Below are 19,339 nucleotides of genomic sequence, written 5' to 3' on the forward strand. Positions count from 1 at the left end.
GGCAGTTTAAATGGTTCAGCGTGGACTAGATGGGCTGAAGGGCCTGTTTCTGAGCTGTACTTTTCTATGACTCTATGTCAGGCTGATAAACGCCCTACCCACTACCCCACCCCTCCACCACTACATACACATCAGCTAAATTCACTTTATGTACATACAAGTAGTCTATGTGTATAACATTTACTTGGACATTGTGTTTGATAGAATTGCATTTATATTTATGTTTATTGTGATTTGTTTATTATTATGTTCTTTATGTAATCATTTCTTTCTCCTTTACATGAGTGTACTGAAGAACGACAATTATCGAGGTGTGACTGAAAGGGCTTGGGGCTGCTGTTGAGGATTAGGGTTGGGAAGCTCCTCCGGTTCCGACATGCTAAACCAAGCAGCCTCTTCCTGTGTCTCTGACTCCTATGATTCATGCATTCCTGCCTCTGCACTTTGATTCATTGCATGATATGTGCAGGTTTAATTTATCATGCCGCCCAAGATACACAGACTTGCAGATTAATCAGCTGCTCAGCTCTTTGCTGCCACATCTAATTTCCAGGAACTTTAGCTCTCACACCAGGGGAGAAATCGAAGTTGTTCTAGGCGATATGCATGTTACATTAGATCTCCTCTTCTCAAGCACTGTCAGAAATGTGCACCAACAGCCTTCAGGATTTTAACCCAAGTGAATGAACTGACTTTAATTCTTACATCCTTGACATACATAAGGAGTAAAAATCTTTACATTACGTCTCCATCTAAATGTACATGTGCAATCATAGTAATTTATAATAAATAGAACAGTCAGTGTAATATAGAGTACACTTAAATCAGCGTGAGTTCATCAGTCTGATGGCCTGGTGGAAGAAGCTGTCCCGGAACCTGTTGGTCCTGGCTTTTATACTGCAGTACCGTTTCCTGGATGGGAGCAGCTGGAATAGATTGTGGTTGGGGTGACTCAGGTTCCCAATGATCCTGTGGGCCCTTTTTTCACATGTGTCCTTGTAGCTGTCCTAAAGGATGGGAAGTTCACAACTACAGATGTGCCAGGCTGTCCGCACCACTCTCTGCAGCGTCCTGTGATTAAGGGAGGTACAGTTCCCATACCAGGCAGTGATGCAGCCAGTCAGGATGCTCTCAATTGTTCCCCTGTAGAAAGTTGTTAGGATTTGGGGTCCCATACCAAACCTCCTCAACTGTCTGAGGTGAAAGAGACACTGTTGTGCCTTTTTCACCACAGCTGGTATGTACAGACCACGTGAGGTCCTCGGTGATGTGGATGCCGAGGAACTTAAAGCTGTTTACCCTCTCAACCCCAGATCCATTGATGTCAATAGGGGTTAGCCCGTCTCCATTCCTCCTGTAATCCACAACCAGCTCCTTTGTTTTTGCGACATTGTGGGAGAGGTTGTTTTCTTGACACCACTGTGTCAGAGAGATGACTTCGTCCCTGTGGGCCATCTCATTATTGTTTGAGATAAGCCAATCAATGTAGTGTTGATGACAAAGTTAATTAGCAGATTGGAGCTGTGGGTGGTGATACAGGGAGTAAAGGAGGGGACTCCGTACGCAGCCCTGAGGGGCTCCCGTATTGGTTATTTCCTGAGACGATCATTGGCAAGTCCTGTACTCATAAAGTCATAGAGCACAGAAACAGGCCCTTTGGCCCATCTAGTCTGTGACAAGCTATTATTTTGCCTAGTCCCATTGACCTGCACTCAGACCACAGCTCTCCATATCCCTCCCATTCAAACTTCTCTTAAATGTTTAAATCAAAATTGCATCCATCACTTCCACTCTCTCACAGCCCTCTGAGTGAAGACGTTTCCCCTCATATTCCCCTGAAACATTTCACCTCTCACCCTTAACCCAGGACTTTGAGTTCTATTCTCACCCAACCTCAGTGAAAAAAGCTTGCCTATCATTGCTTCTGAACAGAGATCAGAATCAGGTTTATTGTCACTGACATACAGAATGTCATGAAATTTGTTGTGTTGTGACAGTAGTTCAATGCAAGGCATAAAAATTACGATAAGTTACAATAATAAATAAAATAAATAAATAGTGCCAAATAGTGAGGTAGTGATGAGTTCATGGACCATTCAGAAATCATTCGGTGGAGAGGTGGAATCACTGAGTGCACCTTCAGGATTCTGGCCCTCCTTGTTGGTGGCAGAGTGAGGAGAGCATGTCCAGCAGAGTGGCCATCTTTCATCATGGACGCCGCCTTCTTCAGGCACTGCCTTTTGAAGATATTTGAAGGGAGGCTGTGCCCGTGATGGTGGGGAGGGTTGTGTCCCTGATGGTGGGGAGGTTGTGCCCGTGATGGTGGGGAGGGTTGTGTCCCTGATGGTGGGGAGGGTTGCATCCCTGACGGTGGGGGGGGGGTTGTGCCCGTGACGGTGGGGAGGGTTGCGTCCCTGACGGTGGGGAGGGTTGTGTCTGTGATGGTAGGGAGGTTGTGCCCATGTCGGTGGGGAGGGTCGTGTCCCTGATGGTGGGGCGGGGGGGGGGGGGGTGGGTTGTGTCCGTGATGGATCTGGCTAAGTCTACAACCCTCTGCAGCCTCCTCAATCCTGTGTCTCGGATAGTCCATAGCAGGCAGTAATGCAACTTGTCTGAATATTCTCCACTGTACGTCTGTAGAAATTTGTTATGGAGTTTTTGGTGACATACCAAGTCTTCTTGAGCTGCTGACAAAGTACAGCATAGCTGCTGGTGAGCTTCCTCATGATTGCGATACTGGAGCCCCTCAGGGCTGCGTATGAAGTCCGGTTGGGCCCAAGGTAGACCCTCTGAGAGGTTGACACTCAGGAAGCTGAAGCTGTTCACCTTCCGCACTGCTGATACCTTGATGAGGACTGGTGTGTGTTTCCCTTGACTTATCCTTCCTGAAGTCCATCAGTTCCTTGGTCTAGCTGATGTTGAGTGCAGCAAGGTAGTTGCTGTGATACCACTCAGCTAGCCATCTACACGCCTCGTCGTCAGCATCATCGGAGAGGTGCAACCTCGTTGTTATCCTGGCAGCCCACACTCCGATTTCAGCTACCTCAGTATTTCCCTGAACGTTGATTCCTCTTCATAAACTCCACAAACTAGGAGTAACCATAATGTTGGAGGTCAACTCAGATCACCAGCTTAGCAGTAGCATCTGAGAAAATCCAAGCTTGGCTAACCCAGAACTCTCTCCTGCAGTAGGACACAGTGACACTAGTTGACCTTTGGGGTCAAGACTAGGGCAATACAACGCTTTAAGGCCTAGATAATTCTAGCAGCCGGGAACTAGGTAACAATGGTAGCTGGATTCTGGACTGTCACCAACCCCAGAATATGTGGGTTTAGGTTCTGATGAGATCTGGGGTCACTGGTGTAACTATGGGCTCTGTGACCTGACCTCAACCTTTGACCCTGGAGCAGCTGATACTCCTGGTACTGCCAGAGTCCAATAACAATGATGGATTTAGCTGGTGGAGTGGAGGTAGGGGAGGGTAGGCTGTATAAACACACGAGGGTGAGATGCTGTTAGGAGGGGTGGGACAAACTCGAGAAAATCTGAAGATGCTGGAAATCCAAAGCAACACACACAAAGTGCTGGAAGAACTCAGCAGGTTAGGCAGCATCTATGAAAAAGAGTAAACAGTCAACACTTCTGGCCGTAAGAGATTGGTGAAAGAGATTAAGGGCTGGAGAAGGGGGAATCTGATAGGAGAGGACAGAAGGCCATGGAAGAAAGGGAAGGGGAAGGAGCACCAGAGGGAGGTGATGGGACGGGAAGGTAAGGAGGTAAGGTGAGGGACGGAAACGGGAATGGGGAATGGTAAAAGAGGCAATTACTAGAAATCGATGTTCGCTCCATCAGGTTGGAGGCTACTCAGATGAAATATAAGGTGTTTCTCCTCCAACCTCATAGCAACAGCAGAGGACTGACATGTCAGAATGGGAACGGGAAGTAGAATTGAAATGGGTGCCCAATGGGAGATCCTGCTTTATCTGGTAGGTGCTTGGCAGAGCAATCTCCCAATCTATGTCGGGTCTCATCGATATACAGGAGGCCACAGTGGGAGCACCGAATACAGTAGATGCCCCCAACAGAATTGCAGGTGAAGTGTCGCCTCACCTGGAAAGACTGTTTGGGACCCTGAATGGTAGTGAGGGATGAGATGTAGGGGCAGATGTGGCACTTGTTACATTTGCAAGGGTTAGTACCAGGAGGGAGATCAGTAGGGAGGGACAAGTGGACAAGGGAGTCACGTAGGGAGCGATTGCTGAGGAAAGTGGAAAGTGAGGGGGACGAAAAGATGTGTTTGGTTGTGGGATCCTGTTGGAGATGGTGGAAGTTAGGGAGAATTATGTGCTGGATGCGGAGGCTGGTGGGGTGGTAGGTGAGGACAAGAGGAACCCTATCCCTGGTGGGGTGAGGACAGATGTGCACAAAATGGTAAGAGATGTGGGTGAGGGCAGTGTTGATGATAGAGGAAGGGATGCTCCTGAAGAAGGAGGACATCTCCCTCGTTCTGGATTCAAAAGCCTCATCCTGAGGCGAAGACGGAAGAACTTAAAGAAGGTGATGGCATTTTTACTGGTGATGGGGTAGGAAGCAGTATAGTCCAGGAAACTGTGAGAGTCTGTGGGTTTATAAAAGATATCTAGAGATGGAGACAGAGAGATTGAGAAATGGACTAGGTAAAATTTGAGGGCAGGCTGGAAGTTGGAGGCAAAGTTAATGAAGTTGGCGAGCTCAGCATGCGTGCAGGAAGCAGCATCAATGCAGTTATCGAAGTAGCGTAAGAAGAGTTGGGGAGCAATGACGGTGTGGGCTTGGCACATAGACCCTTTGATGTAGCCGACAAAAATGCAGGCATAGCTGGGACCCATGTGAGTGCCCACGGCTACACCTTTGGTTTGAGGGAAGTGGGATGAGTCGAAGGAGAAATTATTGGGGGTGAGAACCAGTTGCACCAGACGAGGAGTGTGGTGATGGAGGGGAACTGGTTGGGCTAGAAAGGGCTCAGGTGGGAGTGTGGGGCGGAAAAGTCTGTCTCTGCACAGTACACTCCATACATCTGTGAGGGATGGTAACGTTTGTCCAGGATAATGTTCCACAGTGACTTCTTTCCCTTCCACCAACAGCTGGAGACCACCAACATTTTCTACCGCCATGACTGGCCCAAGGAGCCCTTCTGGGAGTGTCAGGATTCATTCCAGTTTCTAGTTTCCTCTCCCCCAGCAGTTACAGAGAAACACAACCTGACCCTCTTGATTTCCTTTGAACGTCATGGTCCAGGACAAGGCACCCAGCTTTGGAGGAATGAAGGTAAGCTTTCAGTTCTCTGCCCACCTCCAGCCTGGGGTAGATTTCACAGCCACTCACAGCTCTTCTTCTTCATCTCCGCTACTGGGGCATTGGCTGCCAACAGCAGCTTGCTAGAGTGCTCTGTCCTGGGCTGAAGGCTCATCGGCCCTGTGCTTTCTACTTTCATCACACAACTTCATTAGTCTTCTGGATGAAGATCCACCTCTCCCAAGGATGAAATCCTTGGAGCTCTGTTGGCATTTCTGTGGCACTGGGTTTTTATGGGATGGGGTCGCTAGTCCCATGCCCAATGGCCCTTTCACAGCCGGGCTTGGGTCCGTCCGTGACAGAGTTATTCACGGCTCTTAGGTACCAAGAAAATGGGCTACTGGCCAGAGGGAGTTTTCCAGTCAAACGATTTCTTGTGATTTTTGAATCTTTGGTCCTGATCTTGAGTTCAAGTTTAATTATCATTCCATGAATACCACCAAATGAAATGGTGTTCCAGGATGATTTCTCAGCCTCACGCCATTAAACTGTCCCTGAGAGCAGAGCGTACCTGGGGGCAAGATAGATCAATGGAAACCAGTCGAGGCACTGTACTTATATTTCCAGATGCTACATCAACAACTTTGCAGAAAATATGAGCTTGTCATATAAAGTACAGACAGATGAATAGCTGTCTACAGAATATGGGGAGAATGCATAAACTGATCTCTTATTGGTTGGCAAGGGGTAATGAGTGGTGGGCGAAAGGGAACAATTTATATGCGTAACTGGGATGAAGACACTGAATATATAGCTTCGACCAGAAACAGGCCATTTGGCCCACAATGTTGTGCTGAACCAATTAAATTAGAAATCAAATGGCCAATTAAACTAGTCCTGTTAGTTAGTCCTGACGAAGGGTCTCGGCCTGAAACGTCGACTGCACCTCTTCCTACAGATGCTGCCTGGCCTGCTGCGTTCACCAGCAACTTTGATGTGTGTGGCCAATTAAACTAATTTCTTCTGTCTATACAATATTCATATCGGGAAAAAGCACAGTCGACATTTCGGGCCGAAACCCTTCGGCAGGACTGTGTGTTGCTCGGATTTCCAACGTCTGCAGATTTTCTCTTGGCAATGTTCGTATCGTTCCATTTCCTCACATTTCATGTGACTATTTAAACTTCTCTTAAAATTCTCCAATGTTTCTGTCTCTACCACTACTCCAGGCACCCACTACTCTCATAGACTCATAGAGAAGTACAGCACAGAAACAGGCCCTTTGGCCCATCTAGTCCATGCCGGAACATTTAATCTGCCTACACCCAACCTGCACTGTGACCATAGTCCTCCATACCCCTGCCATCCATGTACCTATCCAAACTTCTCTTGAGCATTAAAACTGAGCTTGGAGACATCACTTGGGCTGACAGCTCATTCTACACTCCCATGATCCTCGCAGTGAAGAAGTTTCTCTTCATGTTCCCCTTAAACATTTCATCTTTCACACTTCACCAATGACCTCTAGTTGTAGTCCCACCCAACCTCGGTGGAAAAAGCCTGCTTGCATTTACCCTATCTATACCCCTCATAATTTTGTATACCTCTATCAAATCCCTTCTTAATCTTCTACGTTCCAAGAAATAAAGTCTTAACCTATTCAATCTTTCCATATTACTCAGGTCCTCCAGACCCAGCAACATACTTTCAAATTTTCTCTGTACTCTTTCAACCTTACTTAGATCTTTCCTCTAGGTAGGTAACCAAAACTGCACACAATACTCCAAATTAGGCCTCACCAACATCTTATACAACTTCAATGTAACATCAGAATTGGAATCAGAATCAAGTTTAATGTCACTGGCATATCTCATGAAATTTGTTAACTTTATGGCACCAGAACAATGAAATACATGATAAATAAATATAGAGAAAAAAACTTGAGTTACAGTAAATATATACATGTCTATTAGATAGTTAAATTAAAATAAATAGGGCAAAAAAAACAAATAAAAATGCAGTGAAGAAGTGTTCATGGATTCAAAGCCCGTTCAATGACATTCCATCTCCTGTACTCAGTACGTTGACTAATGAAGGCCAATGTGCCAAAACCTTTCTTTATGACCCTATCCACCTGTGACACCACTTTCAGCGAATTTTGGACCTATATTCCTAGATCTGTACAGATCGAAAAGGAGGAGGTGCCTGCTGTCTTGAGGAAAATTAAAGTGGATAAATCCCCGGGACCTGACAGGGTGTTCCCTCGGACCTTGAAGGAGACTAGTGTTGAAATTGCAGGGGCCCTGGCAGAAATATTTAAAATGTCGCTGTCTACGGGTGAGGTGCCGGAGGATTGGAGAGTGGCTCATGTTGTTCCGTTGTTTAAAAAAGGATTGAAAAGTAATCCGGGAAATTATAGGCCAGTAAGTTTAACATCGGTAGTAGGTAAGTTATTGGAGGGAGTACTAAGAGACAGAATCTACAAGCAATTGGATAGACAGGGACTTATTAGGGAGAGTCAACATGGCTTTGTGCGTGGCAGGTCATGTTTGACCAATCTATTGGAGTTTTTCGAGGAGGTTACCAGGAAAGTTGATGAAGGGAAGGCAGTGGATATTGTCTACATGGACTTCAGTAAGGCCTTTGACAAGGTCCCACATGGGAGGTTAGTTAGGAAAATTCAGTCGCTAGGTATACATGGAGAAGTGGTAAATTGGATTAGACATTGGCTCAATGGAAGAAGCCAGAAAGTGGTGGTAGAGAATTGCTTCTCTGAGTGGAGGCCTGTGACTAGTGGTGTGCCACAGCGATCAGTGCTGGGTCCATTGTTATTTGTCATCTATATCATTGATCTGGATGATAATGTGGTAAATTGGATCAGCAAGTTTGCTGATAATACAAAGATTGGAGGTGTAGTAGACAGTGAGGAAGGTTTTCAGAGCCTGCAGAGGGACTTGGACCAGCTGGAAAAATGGGCTGAAAAATGGCAGATGGAGTTTAATACTGGCAAGTGTGAGATATTGCATGTTGGAAGGACAAACCAAGGTAGGACATACAGGGTTAATGGTAAGGCACTGAGGAGTGCAGTGGAACAGAGGGATCTGGGAATACAGATACAAAATTTTCTAAAAGTGGCGTCACAGGTAGATAGGGTCGTAAAGAGAGCTTTTGGTACATTGGCCTTTATTAATCAAAGTATTGAGTATAAGAGCTGGAATGTTATGATGGGGTTGTATAAGGCATTGGTGAGGCCGAATCTGGAGTATTGTGTTCAGTTTTGGTCACCAAATTACAGGAAGGATATAAATAAGGTTGAAAGAGTACAGAGAAGGTTTACAAGGATGTTGCCAGGACTTGAGAAACTCAGTTACAGAGAAAGGTTGAATAGGTTAGGACTTTATTCCCTGGAGCGTAGAAGAATGAGGGGAGATTTGATAGAGGTATATAAAATTATGATGGGTATAGATAGAGTGAATGCAAGCAGGCTTTTTCCACTGAGGCAAGGGGAGAAAAAAACCAGAGGACATGGGTTAAGGGTGAGGGGGGAAAAGTTTAAAAGGAACATTGGGGGGGCTTCTTCACACAGAGAGTGGTGGGAGTATGGAATGAGCTGCCAGACGAGGTGGTAAATGCGGGTTCTTTTTTAACATTTAAGAATAAATTGGACAGATACATGGATGGGAGGTGTATGGAGGGATATGGTCCGTGTGCAGGTCAGTGGGACTAGGCAGAAAATGGTTCGGCACAGCCAAGAAGGGCCAAAAGGCCTGTTTCTGTGCTGTAGTTTCTATGGTTTCTATCCCTTTGTTCTACCACACTCCTCAGTCCCTACCATTCACTGTGTAAGACCTACCCTATTTGGTCCCACCGAGTGCAATACCTCACACTTGTCTGCATTAAACTCCATCTGCCATTTTACAGCCCATATTTCCAGCTGGTCCAGATCCCTCTGCAAGCCATGATAGCCTTCCTTGCTGTCCATTACACCCCGATCTCGATGTCATCTGCAAATTTGCTGATCCAGTTAGCCATGTTATCAACCAGATCTCTGTAAAAAAAAAATTGCCCCTCACATCTCCTTTGAAATTACCCCTCTCACAAATTAATGGCCTCTGGTATTAGACATTTCAAGCCTTGGGAAAATATATTTTTGTCTACTCCATCTATGCCTCTCATAATCTTATAAACCTCTACCAGAAGATATGAACCATACTGAAGGTGTGGTTGCTAAGACTGCCCCTGACAGAAAGGTAGGTAGGAAAGTATTGAATAACATTCAGTAATAAGAACATAAGAGAAAGCAGCGGAATTAGGCCATTCAGCCCATCGAGTCTGCTCTGCTATTTCATCATGGCTGATCTTTTTTTTAGATTAGATTATGAGAACACTCAGTCCTCTTTTATTGTCATTTAAAAATGCATACAATGTTTCTCTGGAGTGATATCACAGAAAACAGGACAAACCAAAGACTAACACTGACAGAACCACATAATTATAACATATAGTTACAGCAGTGCAAAGCAATACCATAATTTGATAAAGAACAGACCATGGGCACAGTGAAAAAAAGGAAACTCCCTGCCATAAACCTCCAGGCACCGTCAACTTGCCGATACTTTGGAAGCAGCCGACCCCGAGTCCATCCGTTGGAAAACTCTGAGCTTCCGAGCAGCCTCTCCGATACAGCCTCCTGAGCGCCATCCTCTGCCGAGCACCTTCGACCTCTCCCCGGCCGCTGAAACACGCAAAGCCGAGGATTTCAGGGCCTTCAGCTCCGGAGATTCTGGTTACCACACAGTAGCAGCGGCAGCGAAGGCATTTCAGAAGTTTCCCAGATGTTCCGCTGTACTCTCATGTCTGTCTCCATCAAATCAGGATTGTGCACGGTCCCCTACTTGACAGATAACAGACACCATCACCGAAGTGGCCGCGCGTGCTGCTGTCGCGCTGCCATCTTCTCCCCCCTCAGACAGGGGTGGGAACCCTGTGACATGGGGGCAGTCACAGACACAGTAAGAAGTACCTGTGTAGAGTGCATTATGTTGAACGTAGAGGGTCATCACCTGATTCCCACCCCTGTCTGTGACCTCATGGATTTCCTGCGGGTGATCCAGTTTCCTCCCTCACCATCGAGCAGACATTCCAGCCTCACCTGTCCCAGCTCTCTGGGGCCCTCACACGGACATCAAGCTGTGAGAGCAGACAGTCATGCAGTGTTCAGCACCAGCTGTAAGATCGAGATTCGATTAGTAACTGCGTGGCTTTCCTCTGGGTGCTCCAGTTTCCTCCCACGTTCCAAAGATGCACAGTAAAGGTTAGTGTTAGCAAGTTGTGGACATGCTATGTTGGTGCTGGAAGCATGGCGACACTTACGCGGGTTGTCCGCAGCACAATCCTCACCGATTTGATTTGACGCAAATGACACATTCCACTCCATGTTTGAACGTACACGTGACAAATAAAGCTCATTTAATCTAATTTCAGACCCGTTTCTGAATTTCAATGTACATTGTTGTGACCTGCAGGAGTGAGAACCAGAAAAATCACGGAGTGTTGTGGAGGTATTCCCAAGACTGCCCTGAGTGACAGGTCACAAGTACACGCATGAGGGAGCAGCAGAAATGTTTTAAGCAGAAGGCTGTGAGGCTGTGGAGAGCTCTGCTGGGCAGTGACTGTAGCAGGTGCCACTAACATTAGGAGGTGTCGTGGTGACTGAAGGAAAGGAGGGTGTCAGGACATGTCTGGAGCTGGAATAACATTCCCAGCTGCAGATTGCATGAGGGCAGTCTGCAGCTGTAAACTTCTACAGAGGTACAGTGAAGAGTATATTGACTGTTTGCATCATAGCCTGGGTATGGAAACACCAGCCATAAACACAAGAATTTCTGCAAACGCTGGAAATCCAAAGCCACACACACAAAATGCAAGAGGAACTCAGCAGCTCAGGCAGCATCAATGGAAAAAAGTAAGCTGTTGGCATTTTGGGCTGAGACCCTTCAGGACTGGAAAGGAAGGAGGAGGTGCCAGTCCTGAAGAAGACTCTTGGCCAGAAACACTGACTGTTTATTCATTTCCCTAGTTGCTTTCTGACCTGCTGAGTTCCTCCAGCATTTTGTGTGTGTTTTGGAAGCGCCAATGCCCTTGAACGGAAAAGCCTGCAAGAAGTGGTGAACACAGCCCAGTCCATCACGGGTAAAGCCCTCCCCAACACTGAGCACATCTACATGGAGCGCTGTTACAAGAAAGCAGCATCCACCATCAAGAACCCCCATCACCCAGGCCATCCTCTCTCCTCACTGCTGCCATCAGGAAGGAGGCACAGGAACCTCAGGACCCACACCACCAGGTTCAGGAACAGTTATTACCCCCCCAACCATCAAGCTCTTGAGCCAGAGGGGATAACTTCACTCATCTTCACTCACCCCATCACTGAACTGTTCCCACAACCCATGGACACACTTTCAAGGACCCCTCATCTCATGTTCTCAATATTTATTGCTTACTTATTTATTATTATTTTTATTTATTTTTGTATTTGCACAGGTTTTTCTGCAGGTTGGTTGTTCTCTGCCTGTTGGGTGTGGTCTTTTGTTGATCCTATTGTCTTTTTTGTATTTACTGTGAATGCCCACAAGAAAATGAATCTCAGGATTATATATGGTGACATATGTGCAATTTGATAATAAATTTACTTTGAACTTTTTGAACTTTGAATGAACTAAGTGTCTTTCTTTCCTTTACAGGCCTTAAGCTGCCTCAAGGTCAAACTGCAGCAATTGACCAGTCGTTACTAGATGCTTCCAACCTCCTGGCCTCAGTGCCTGCAACCGATCGGTCTGCTTATGACGTGATATTTGAGGTGAGCACCCAGCCGCTGCATGGGTTCCTCTCCCTGTCTGGCAAGCCAAAGGTGGGGCGGTTCACCCAGTCTGACTTGCTGTCATCGGCACTGCAGTACACACACATCAGGTCAGGGTCACTGACCGACAGCTTCGTGTTCCGAGCTCGGCTGGGCCGAAGGAGAAAGTCGATGGCCTGGCCTGCATACAACAGAGCTACCATTGTTATTTCGGAGCCCTTTAATGTGACGGCGCTGCCAGTGAAGGGGTATCTTCCACAGATTGTGACGATGAGATCAACTCTCCACGCACTGCAAGGTTCCAGCCTAGAGCTGACTCCGGAGTACGTGCACACTGTCGACCCTGATAACATACCGGAAGAAATTCAGTACAGCGTGCTCACAGGGCCAGACAATGGTTTCTTTGTGCATCGAGTTAACAGCAGGATGCCCATAAAGCGATTTACACAGGCCGATATCAATGCTGGCAAAGTACTTTTCAAAGCAGATGGCCCACCAGGTACCAGCACATTCCACTTCAGAGTCTCTGATGGGGAACATCCAGCAGTCGAGGGGACTCTGACTATTGAGGTTCTGAAAATGATTCACAACAAAGAGATTGTATTAATACAGGGTGAGCCAGCAGCACCCATAACCAGAGAGCATCTTCTGGCAGATAGCCAGGGAGATGACCCAGTGCGTTACAAGATAACCCAGCAGCCAAGGCATGGAGAGGTAACTGTGAACCAGACTGTGATGACCGAGTTCCTGCAGAGGCACATAGACGATGGAGTGCTGAAATACCGTATGACGGACTTCTCCGTTCACCAGGACAGCTTCCAGGTTTGGGCCCTGACCCAGAAGGGCAATGTATCGGGCACGGTGAACATTACAGTGCGGCCACTGGTGAGGGTGGCACGTGAGCTACAGTGGCCCAGAGGTACCACCGTCTTAATTGATACAGATATTTTGGATGCAAGTGAACTGGGCCTTAAAACCCAGAGCATTCCCTCCTTCCGCCTCATCAAGCAGCCCAGAGCTGGGAGACTAATCCGGCTACATAAAGAGAATGGAACTCGAAGTCCGCTTGGCAGTAACTTCACCCAGACTGACCTCGAAGACAGAAATGTAGCCATTGAAGTCTTTGATTCTGATGTGGCTGTGACATACCCACAGCTGGATGGCTTCCACTTTCTCTTGAAAGCTGATGGAGTGCCAGCTGCCATGGGTGCTCTGGAATTTCAGACTGTTGCGTATATACCAAATCGCCATTACAATGCCACACTAGTACAGAACTCCTCCCCGACGAGTACAGAGTCAAGGTATTCCAGCACCAGCCCTCCAACTCAGGATGCAAATGAAATGGATGGGTACTCTTCTGCATCAACGTGGAATCCCTTCACATTTGGACGAAGAGGGAACGAAGTGACATCAGACAGTGTAACAACAGAGTTCCCATCCACAACAGGCAATGAGAGGGTCCTCAGGTCATCAGACAGCAATCTCATCGCAATCATTATTTCTGTTATCCTGATCATTTTGCTGTTGTTGATTATAGCCACAGTTGTGATCTACATTACAAAGCGCAACAAGACAGGAAAGCACAACGTGCAGACGTCCCCCCGGAACGGTGCATTGGAGAACGAGACCTTTCGGACAACTGACCATGTTCAGTCTGTCCCTCTAGTGAACGTCAGGCCACTAAACGGCACAGATGTACAATCCAACAGTGGCCACGTTAATCCTGAGGCGAACCAGTTCTGCAAGTCAGGCAGGCCTACAGTGAAGACTAGTCACTACTGGGTATGACCCCTGTACCAGTACACAGCCCAGCACTGCTCCTCAGGCCAGTTACAACTCCGAGCCCTGCACCTCATGACATGGAGGCAGATCGTTTCCCACCATCACCACGGGGCCCCACCTGCAGCAGCCGCTTCCGCACCGGACGCCACATCATTTTACAGACCAAATGCCTTGTTAGCTGCCGGGTGACCTGTTCACATTCCAGAAATTAAAATAACTGATCTTTTTATAACGGATGTATGAAAATAATATTTATTCCGATTTCAAGCCTGCCCTTGCTGGAACTGCCTGGCTGAGGTGCAGCCCTTGCCAGCTTGTAATGGGGACAATGTGGACTTGCCGTGGCGAGATTGTGCCAGGGTCTGGGCCACGTTTAATGTGTGCTGCAGGATTATGAAAGGTGGGACATCGCTCCATTTCAGCGGGCTAAGATTTACGGACTGGCACCGTCCATTTCCATCGGATATCAAGGCTTGCAGACGTTCTCAGTCATGATAGTTTTGATCGATTTAGCACGGTATACAAAGCAGCAAAGTTAGGCTGTTCGGGCCATTGAGTCGGTTCTACCATTTGATTTGTTTTACTTGCTGAATGTTTCTAATCCTGTTGATGATTGGTCACTAGATTTCTGATTCCCTGTGATCCCAGTCCAGTAAGGGTACACATAGGAGCTGTGGTAACACACCGTGCCATCTACAGCCTTCCTGAGTTACACCCAGCGTGCCACAACCCAGCTAGCTGACTAGTTGACTTCGGGCGGACTTCCAACACTCTCTGGGCGGTCCCACACCTCTGACATCCCCAACCCCCTATATTTTCCTCCAATTACTTTAAAATTATGCCTCTTGGTATTAGCCATTTCCACCCTGGGAAAAAGTCTCTGGTTATCCACTTGATTTATGCCTTAATATCTCGTACATCTCTACCAAGTTACCTCTCATCCTCCTTTGCTCCAAAGAGACAAGCATTATGTGCTTGCACTGTCTGTTTGCCCAGATCTCTTCCCGGTGCCTGTGGTCATTCGGACACAGTGGGAGGCCACTACCTGGCACCAGAGTTTGTCAGAGCTGCTGTCGTCTGATTGTTTGAGAGTTTCATGTTGACTACTCATTCCAAAGCCCTGACCACATACTCTACACTGTAAACGCTTCTGTCTGCTACTGAGGGCAGGCTGCACTGTGGAGGGGTTGGCTGCTGAGTGGGAATTTATACCGAGGTGTGTTCTGCCCTCATAGTTGAATATAAAACATCACTTTGGCATTCAAACAACTTCCCAGTCATGTCCTGGCTGTGTTATCCCTCAGTCAACACCAACAAACAGGTCGGCCGTTACTTGTGGGAGATTTCTGTGCATAAATATTGTTGCTGTAGGAGTGCCAAGGCTTCCCTCGTCTGGATGTCAGACAACAACCTGAGCGTTACAACCTACTGACAGTTTGGCACTTGCACCCTTCAATATCAGGTGGAATACAGCCGAACTCCAAGGGGCACGCTCGAACAGGCTGCCGTGTGGATGAGTGTTAGTGTCTGCCACAATCAGGCTACACCATGGCAGACGAGTGGTGCCTCAGTATACGGGCTAGACTCCTGCCTCCATTGACAGGGGTGTGGGTGATCGCTTTTACTGTCATGTGAAAGGGGATCAGCAGGTCGGGCAGCGTCTATGAAACGGAATAAACAGTCACAATTTGGGCTAATGACCTTCGGGTGATGGGAAGAAGCCAGAATATGAAGGTGTGGGGGAGGCGCAGGGAGAAGGAGTACAATCTGGCAAATGATAATTGAGATGAGGTGAGCGGTGAGGTAGAGGGATGGGGAGGGGGTGAAGTGAGAATCTGACAGATGATAGTTGAGATGAGGTGAGGGGTGAGGTAGAGGGATGGGGAGGTGGGGTGAAGTGAGAATCTGACAGATGATAGTTGAGATGAGGTGAGGGGTGAGGTAGAGGGATGGGGAGGGGGTGAAGTGAGAATCTGACAAATGATAGTTGAGATGAGGTGAGGGGTGAGGTAGAGGGATGGGGAGGTGGGGTGAAGTGAGAATCTGACAGATGATAGTTGAGATGAGGTGAGGGGTGAGGTAGAGGGATGGGGAGGGGGTGAAGTGAGAATCTGACAAATGATAGTTGAGATGAGGTGAGGGGTGAGGTAGAGGGATGGAGAGGTGGGGTGAAGTGAGAATCTGGTAAATGATAATTGAGATGAGGTGAGGGGTGAGGTAGAGGGATGGGGAGGTGATGAAGTGAGAATCTGGTAAATGGTAATTGAGATGAGGTGAGGGGTGAGGTAGAGGGATGGGGAGGTGGGGTGAAGTGAGAATCTGACAGATGATAGTTGAGATGAGGTGAGGGGTGAGGTAGTGGGATGGGGAGGAGGATGAAGTGAGAGTCTGGAATAGGAAAGGTGGAGGAGGTAATGCATTAAAGTAGAAGGAATCTGGTAGGAGAGGAGAGTGGACTATGGGAGAGAGGGAAGGAGGAGGGGAGAGGTGGAGGTAAGAGTAGAAAGGGTAAGGGGGGGGCGAGATAGGAAATGGAAAATGAGGAAGGGTAGTTCCTCCAGCATTTTGTGTGGGTGTTTTCTGGATTTCCAGCATCTACAGAATCTCTTGTGTTTATGGTCCGTACCTTCTGCAGTCCTGTCTCCTGTTTACACCATTGCGGTCCGAGTGGGAGTTCACAGAAATACAGCAATCCTGCCAATAAAAAACACTATCTGCTGGGAAATCAGAGCAACAGTCACCCATCCCCAGGCAGAAGATGTTAAAATTAACCAACGCACATAAAAGTTGCTGGTGAACGCAGCAGGCCAGGCAGCATCTCTCGGAAGAGGTATATTCAACGCTTCAGGCCGAGACCCTTCGTCAGGTTAAAATTACCCTCTGTTTAATCATACACATTGCCAAAGGGTCTGCTTGTTGAAGTTAAAAGTAAGAAAACAAATGAAAGTTCTTGTAACCTCAGAAAAAGTTCTATCTCACCATTCTCCTGTCCTCACAAGAAACAAAGTCAAGTGCAACTGGTGTAAACAGCCAGTGGGTTGGTGTCCGTGAACTGATAAACCAACTATTGAGTCCCATGCAATACTTGTGAGCTCTTACAGGGGTGGGGGGGGGGGGCGGGCGGGTGCGTGGTTCAGGGCCAACACTGAAATAATTCACACCAGGACTGATGGTCCAGGCGCATGCCTGGGTTGTATGGAACTGGCAAACACATTGTACATTGTTGGCTGGGTATAATAAAATCATTATTCTTATCCCGGTCTCGAGAATTCTTTCAGTTACTCTGAGCCAAGGGAACAAGCAACATCTCGGGTTTGAGTTGGAAGTCGTGGGTGAGTCCCGGGTTTGAGTTGGAAGTCGTGGGTGAGTCCCGGGTTTGAGTTGGAAGTCGTGGGTGAGTCCCGGGTTTGAGTTGGAAGTCGTGGGTGAGTCCTGGGTTTCAGTTGGAAGTCCAGGGTGAGACCCGGGTTTGAGCTGGAAGTCCTGGGTGAGTCCCGGGTTTGAGCTGGAAGTCGTGGGTGAGTCCCGGGTTTGAGTTGGAAGTCGTGGGTGAGTCCTGGGTTTCAGTTGGAAGTCCTGGGTGAGACCCGGGTTTGAGCTGGAAGTCCTGGGTGAGTCCCGGGTTTGAGCTGGAAGTTCTTGGTGAGTCCCGGGTTTGAGCTGGAAGTCCTGGGTGAGTCCCGGGTTTGAGTTGGAAGTCCTGGGTGAGTCCCGGGTTTGAGGTGGAAGTCGTGGGTGATTCCCGGGTTTGAGCTGGAAGTTCTGGGTGAGTCCTGGGTTTCAGCTGGAATTCCTGGCAGATTTCTGGGTTTGAGCTGGGTGGGTCCTGGGTTTGAGCTGGAAGTCCTGGGTGAGCCCCGGGTTTGAGTTGGAAGTCCTGGGTGAGTCCCGGGTTTGAGCTGGAAGTTCTCGGTGAGTCCTGGGTTGGAGCTGGAAGTCCTGGGTGAGTCCCTGGTTTGAGTTGGAAGTCCTGGGTGAACCCCAGATTTGAGCTGGAAGTTCTGGGTGAGTCCCGGGTTTGAGCTGGAATTCCTGGCAGATTTCTGGGTTTGAGCTGGGTGGGTCCCGGGTTTGAGCTGGAAGTCCTGGGTGAGTCCTGGGTTTGAGCTGGAAGTCCTGGGTGAGTCCCGGGTTTGAGCTGGAATTCCTGGCAGATTTCTGGGTTTGAGCTGGGTGGGTCCCGGGTTTGAGCTGGAAGTCCTGGGTGAGTCCCGGGTTTGAGCTGGAAGTTCTCGGTGAGCCCCGGGTTTGAGCTGGAAGTCCCGGGTGAGTCCCGGGTTTGAGCTGGAAGTCCTGGGTGAGTCCCAGGTTTGAGTTGGAAGTCCTGGGTGAGCCCCGGATTTGAGCTGGAAGTCCCGGGTGAGTCCCGGGTTTGAGCTGGAAGTCCTGGGTGAGTGTCGGGTTTGAGCTGGAATTCCTGGCAGATTTCTGGGTTTGAGCTGGGTGGGTCCCGGGTTTGAGCTGGAAGTTCTGGGTGAGTCCTGGGTTTGAGCTGGAAGCCCTGGCAGATTTCTGTGTTTGAGTTGGAAGTCGTGGGTGAGTCCCGGGTGTGAGTTGGAAGTCCTGGGTGAGACCCGGGTTTGAGCTGGAAGTTCTGGGTGAGTCCCGGGTTTGAGCTGGAATTCCTGGCAGATTTCTGGGTTTGAGCTGGGTGGGTTCCGGGTTTGAGCTGGAAGTTCTGGGTGAGTCCCAGGTTTGAGTTGGAAGTCCTGGGTGAGCCCCGGATTTGAGCTGGAAGTCCTGGGTGAGTCCTGGGTTTGAGCTGGAAGTCCTGGGTGAGTCCCGGGTTTGAGCTGGAATTCCTGGCAGATTTCTGGGTTTGAGCTGGGTGGGTCCCGGGTTTCAGCTGGAAGTCCTGGGTGAGTCCCGGGTTTGAGCTGGAAGTTCTCGGTGAGCCCCGGGTTTGAGCTGGAAGTCCCGGGTGAGTCCCGGGTTTGAGCTGGAAGTCCTGGGTGAGTCCCGGGTTTGAGCTGGAATTCCTGGCAGATTTCTGGGTTTGAGCTGGGTGGGTCCCGGGTTTGAGCTGGAAGTTCTGGGTGAGTCCCAGGTTTGAGTTGGAAGTCCTGGGTGAGCCCCGGATTTGAGCTGGAAGTCCCGGGTGAGTCCCGGGTTTGAGCTGGAAGTCCTGGGTGAGTGTCGGGTTTGAGCTGGAATTCCTGGCAGATTTCTGGGTTTGAGCTGGGTGGGTCCCGGGTTTGAGCTGGAAGTTCTGGGTAAGTCCTGGGTTTGAGCTGGAAGCCCTGGCAGATTTCTGTGTTTGAGTTGGAAGTCGTGGGTGAGTCCCGGGTGTGAGTTGGAAGTCCTGGGTGAGACCCGGGTTTGAGCTGGAAGTCCTGGGTGAGTCCCGGGTTTGAGCTGGAAGTTCTCGGTGAGTCCCGGGTTTGAGCTGGAAGTCCTGGGTGAGTCCCAGGTTTGAGTTGGAA

At 48.5% G+C, this 19,339-nt stretch overlaps 1 protein-coding gene across 1 annotated transcript in view; it reads left to right on the top strand.

The window, feature by feature from the left end:
* The window catches only part of LOC140211911 (chondroitin sulfate proteoglycan 4-like), a 295,088-nt gene extending 279,339 nt beyond the window's left edge, over positions 1-15,749 (top strand). The window contains exons 9-10 of the mRNA XM_072282113.1: positions 5,125-5,308; positions 12,019-15,749. Of these exons, the coding sequence (XP_072138214.1) occupies positions 5,125-5,308; positions 12,019-13,922 (2,088 nt within the window). The 3' untranslated portion in view covers positions 13,923-15,749. The remainder of the gene's footprint in view (positions 1-5,124; positions 5,309-12,018) is intronic.
* Positions 15,750-19,339: the final 3,590 nt, after the last annotated feature.

The sequence above is a fragment of the Mobula birostris genome, chromosome 18, assembly GCF_030028105.1.
Source record: "Mobula birostris isolate sMobBir1 chromosome 18, sMobBir1.hap1, whole genome shotgun sequence".
NCBI lineage: Eukaryota > Metazoa > Chordata > Chondrichthyes > Myliobatiformes > Myliobatidae > Mobula > Mobula birostris.